The sequence below is a fragment of the Tachyglossus aculeatus genome, chromosome 18, assembly GCF_015852505.1.
Source record: "Tachyglossus aculeatus isolate mTacAcu1 chromosome 18, mTacAcu1.pri, whole genome shotgun sequence".
NCBI lineage: Eukaryota > Metazoa > Chordata > Mammalia > Monotremata > Tachyglossidae > Tachyglossus > Tachyglossus aculeatus.
The window spans coordinates 38,789,048-38,794,436 of NC_052083.1; the positions used below are offsets into that span (position 1 = coordinate 38,789,048).

The 5,389-nt window shown below is 60.6% G+C and overlaps 1 protein-coding gene across 1 annotated transcript; it reads left to right on the forward strand.

Annotated features, from left to right (window-relative positions):
* Positions 1 to 4,250: 4,250 nt before the first annotated feature.
* TMEM275 (transmembrane protein 275) lies at positions 4,251 to 5,085 on the forward strand (the record flags this gene model as incomplete). The annotated part of the gene is made up of 1 exon (XM_038760143.1): positions 4,251 to 5,085. A coding segment is annotated over one exon (528 nt), but the record flags the coding sequence as incomplete, so codon positions are not given.
* Between the last annotated feature and the right edge of the window lie 304 nt (positions 5,086 to 5,389).

Here is a 5,389-nt window from a genome sequence, read left to right on the forward strand (position 1 = left end):
TCCCCCCTCTCCATCCCTGACTCTCCCCTGGCGCCCCAGCATGGACCACCCAACCCTCCTGACTCCCCCCTCTCCATCCCTGACTCTCCCCTGGCGCCCCAGCATGGACCACCCAACCCTCCTGACTCCCCCCTCTCCATCCCTGACTCTCCCCTGGCGCCCCAGCATGGACCACCCAACCCTCCTGACTCCCCCCTCTCCATCCCTGACTCTCCCCTGGCGCCCCAGCATGGACCACCCAACCCTCCTGACTCCCCCCTCTCCATCCCTGACTCTCCCCTGGCGCCCCAGCATGGACCACCCAACCCTCCTGACTCCCCCCCCCTCCATCCCTGACTCTCCCCTGACGACCCAGCTTGGACCACCCAACACCCCCCGACCCTCCCCTCTCCATCCCCGATTCTCCCAAGACCTTCCAACACCTCTGACTCTCCCCTCCGCATCCCCATTTTGCAGAAGGCTACACCGAGGCCCGGCAATACGAGCTGCCCAGCCCGGCAGAGGGTGAAAACCAAAACGGCCCAGCTAGCATGATCTCTCCCCGGCCCCCCACCCCACCCCGTCGCCCCGCCGGGATTAATCCGGCCTGGTATTTCTTTTCAAGGCTGCTCGAAAGCCCTGGAGGAGAGATGGGAGGGAAAAAAATTCCGGGTTGAAGTAAGAGGCCCTGGAGAGAGAAGTGGGGGGGTGAGTTGGGAAAGAGGGGGGTGGGGGGCTACAGTGTCTCTCTGTGCCCCCTTTTCCTTCCCTCACAGGCGGCCCCTCCCCACTCTGGTTGCTGTGAGGGGCGGAGAAAGATCAGGGTCTCTCTCCCTCTCTTTTTCTCTCTCCCTCTGTTCTTCCCACCCTCTCCCCTACATTCCACCCTCTCCCCGTCTCTCCCGCTCCCCCTCTATGAGCAGGTGTCCCTTCCTCTCGGCTTGGATCCCCCCGGACCGTCTGCCCAGGCTCCAGCCCCCCTAAACGCCCTTTCAGGGGCCCGGGGCTGGGCAGAAGGGGTGCGGATGACCAGGCGCGGAGTGTCTCCGGCTGATCTTCTCCAAGGACCGACAAGTCCAGCCAAGAGAGATCTCCAAGAGGCCGGAGGACTTCGCAGTGACCCCACCTGCCTCCCAACTGGACTCCACTCGGCCTCGGGGCTGGCCCAGCTACCCCTCCCTCGCCCCTCTCCAAACTCCAAAGAGACTTAACCCTTTCCCCTCGCCCCCAGACCCTCCCCACCAAAGTTTTCACCATTGGAGCTGTCCCCTGACTGCTCAGGCCCTCGTCACCCTTGACCTCGCTGGGCCCCCTCCTCAGAGCAACGCCACCGCCCACCGCCCTCCCCCCAACCCCTTCCTCCTCCTCCTCCTTCTCCTCCTCTTCCTCCTCCTGGCTGGTGGTTCGACTCCAGGCAAGTGACGGTGGCAGCGGGAGAGGAAGGCGCGGTTTTTTTTGGGGGGTGGAAGGAGACGGGGGGCAAATGGGTGGGGGGCTCCGGGGAGGACGGGCTGCCTGGCCGCATCTCCATCGGCATCTCTCCTGGCTCCTGCTGAGACTCCCAGCTGGAAGGGAGGGCAGACCGCACCAAGACTGCGGCGCCCCTGTGAAGCTCCCGGGGGTCGTGGGGGGCATCTGGGGAGTGGGTTAGGGCAGGGAGAGAAGGGGGTCGTGCTCAGCCTGCGGGTGGAGGCCAAACAGCTCCCTGGGGGAGAGATGGGGCGGCCAGAGGAGACAGAGACGTGACTTGGTCCTGAGACCTCCCCATCCTCACCCCTCACAAGCCCCCGACCCCCAGAGGGGCTTGGGTGGCTGCCTCGACACCTCCTTGCCCCCTGGCAGTGCCCCCACCGAGCTGGGCAACCGGGAGGAACCGTTTCAGCACCGCGATTGCGAACAGTGTCCCGCCGCCCTCCCCTCTCCACCCTGCGGGAAGACGGGGTGGGAAGGGGCGGGAGGGAGGAAGGACCCCGAAGAGGCGGGGACCCCCCAATCCCCAGCCGGACCGGACCTGGATGGCTGACCCCAGAGGGAGAGAAAGTTCATATTGCCTTCATCAATCAATCAATCAATCAATCGATCGTATTTATTGAGCGCTTACTATGTGCAGAGCACTGTACTAAGCGCTTGGGAAGTACAAATTGGCATCACATAGAGACAGTCCCGACCCAACAGTGGGCTCACAGTCTAAAAGCAAGCGACCCGGAAGGGCAGGGAGACGGACAGAGGTCTTTCCCTGGCCTGGAGATCTCTCCCTCCTGGGGAGAGGGGTGGGACGGGGAGGAGGGACGACACCTCTCCCAGCCCCCCTGCCTCTGGGGGCTGGCTGCCTCGCTACTTGCTTTGAGGTCTCTTTCTAGCCCATTTTACAGCAGGAGACCTCGAGGCCCAGAGAGGAAGCAGCGTGGCTCAGTGGCAAGAGCCCGGGCTTTGGAGTCAGAGGTCAGGGGTTCAAATAATAATAATAATAATGGCATTTATTAAGCACTTACTATGTGCACTGCTCTAAGCGCTGCTCCCGGCTCCGCCAATTGTCAGCTGCGTGACTTTGGGTGAGTCGCTTCATCAATCGTATTTATTTATTGAGCGCTTACTGTGTGCAGAGCACTGTACTATGTGCTTGCTTCACTTCTCTGTGCCTCAGTTCCCTCATCTGTAAAATGGGGATGAAGACTGTGAGCCCCCCTGTGGGACAACCTGGTCACCTTGTAACCTCCCCAGCGCTTAGAACAGTGCTTTGCACATAGTAAGCGCTTAATAAATGCCATTATTATTATTATTTCCCCAAGATCACACAGCAACTGAGGGCTGGAGCTGGGCCTGATGTAAGAGTCCTGATTCCCAGGCCCCTGGTCCTGATGGGTGTCTTTGGGGTCCACGTTGGTTGTAGCTTCTGGGTTAGGGGGTGGGGGCTGTGAGAGTTGCAGGTAACCCGACATTGCTACATCTCTTCCAGGGTTAGGGCGGAGTTGAGGGGTGGTCTCTGAAGGAGCCTTGACCCCCAGCGACCAGGCTGGGGGGCAAAGATAACCCCCCTTTGCTCTCGGAGCCATTGGAGTTTCACAACAAAAGGCCACCGTCTCCTCCGGCTCGATTAGCCACACAATTGGTAAGTCCCTGCTTGTGTCAAGAAACAGCGTGGCTCAGTGGAAAGAGCCCGGGCTTGGCAGTCAGAGGTCACAGGTTCTAGTCCCGGCTCTGCCACTTGCCAGCTGTGTGACTTTGGACAAATCACTTAACTTCTCTAGGCCTCAGTTACCTCATCTGGAAAATGGGGATGAAGACTGAGCCCCACGTAGGACAAGCTGATCACCTTGTATTCTCCCCAGCACTTAGAGCAGTGCTTTGCACATAGTAAGCGATTAACAAATGCCATTATTATTACTATTGTGTCTAACCTAAATCTCTCATGCTGCAGTTTAGGCTCCGCCTGTTAGTTTCGACCCAGGAGGTGATGATTGGTCCTAAAAAAAACTTCAGTAATAATAATAATAATGGCATTTATTAAGCACTTACTATGTGCAAAGCACTGTTCTAAGCACTGAGTAGCCCTAACTCAAGTGTGGGTGGAGAGTGGGGTCAGGGGTGATAATAATAATAGTATTTGTTAAGCGCTTACTATGTGCCAAGCACTATTCTAAGCACTGGGGTAGATACAAGGTAATCAGGTTGTCCCACGTGGGGCCCACAGTCTTAATCCCCGTTTTACAGATGAGAGGTAAATGAGGCACAGAGGAGTTAAGTTGCTTACCTAGAACACTGCTTTGCACATAGTAAGTGCTTAATAAATGCCATTATTATTATTATTATTACCTAAGGTCACCCAACAGGCAAGTGGCAGAGCTGGGATTAGAACCCACGTCCTGTGACTCCAAAGCCCGTGTTCTTGCCACTAAACCACGCTGCTTCTCTACTAAGCCACACTGCTTCTCTACTAAGCCACACTTTCTCTTGGGAGATCTCCCAAGAGAGATCTTGGGCTGCCCCCAACCCTGTTTGCAGAATTGGTTGACTGACTCCTCTCTCTCTCTCTCTCTCTCTGTCTCTGTGTCTCTGTGTGTATGTCTCTGTCTCTGTGTACACCCCCCCGACCCTCCCCAGAGCCTCTGACCCATCCCCTGCCCGGGCCAGGAGAGATCCGATGCCCCGGGGCCGGCTGGGGTTCTCCCCCCGGCACGATGCTCCCGGAGAAGGGCAGCGGGTCCGCAGCCCCGACTCCAGCCCCGACCCCGGCCTCGACTCCAGCCCCGACCCCGGCCCCAGGAGCTGGAAAGTCCCGGCCCCCGAGCCTCCCCTCTCCGGCCTTGTGTTGCGCCTGTGGCCTGTGCGTCATGTTGGCGGGCATCAACCTCACCCTGGTGGGCGCCTTCGCCTTTGGCACCTTCCTGCCGGGCCACAACCCCCCCATCGTCATCGGCCCCGTCCTGCTGCTGCTGGCCATCTCCTTCTTCGGGGCCTGCTGCGTCTGTAGCCGGCGACCGGCCAGGGCTGGGGCCGGGCCCCTGGGCCGCAGGGGGAAGGCCCCCTCGGGCTCGGGCCTAGGCCTGGGCCTGGGCCTGGGCCGGGCCGGGCTGGCGGGCTTCGAGCTGGAGACCAGCGAGCACACTGTGCAGGACACTACGGCCATCCAGCTCAGCCCGGCCAACTCGCCCAGCTCCTCTCGTAGGTCCACGCCGGTGCAGGTCAAGCCCGGGGCCTGCGGGCTCTTCACCATGGAGGGCCTGAGCCCGCTCGCCACCAACGGGCCCGCAGATGAGTGCGCCCACCTCAACCTGCCCCGGGAGCCCGTCGCCTCCTAGGGTCGGGGGTCGGTCGCCTTGGCCCTCGCCCCCCTGCCCGCCCAACCCCATCCTGTTGGCTCGTGCCCCCCTCCCCAACCCCTGCCAGGCCCGAGGATGCCAGCAGCCTCTGCCCCGGGGGACAGTGACCCGAAATGACCCCATCATGGATGGGAATTGGCCCAGACTCAAGGCCCCGGGAGGGAGCAGAGGTTCGAGAGACCCACGGGAACGTGGGCCAGGGGTCCTTCCACCCTGGAGTCCACCTCTACCTCTCTGTCTCTCCCAGTCACCCCCCACCGGCCCATAACCAGGGCCTGTGTCCCCCTTTGCCGGCCGTCGCTCCGTTTCCAGAGAAGGAATCTAGGGCTCAGTGAGTTTAAGCAAAGAGCCCTGGGTCCCTCAGCTCAGTCTGAGCAGAATCGGGAGTGGAACTGGCCTCTTCCCATCCCTTCGGACCATCCAACTGTGTCTCCCACTCTGGGGGGCTTTCTGGGGGTTCTTTGGGGGGCGCTGAGCTGTCTGGTCTCCCCTGGGCCTAACCCAAGAGGCTTCCAGGTCTCAGGAGCCACCAGCCTTCCTCCAGCTGGATGGATGGGACCCCAACCAGCAGGGTGTCCTGGGAGGTGGGG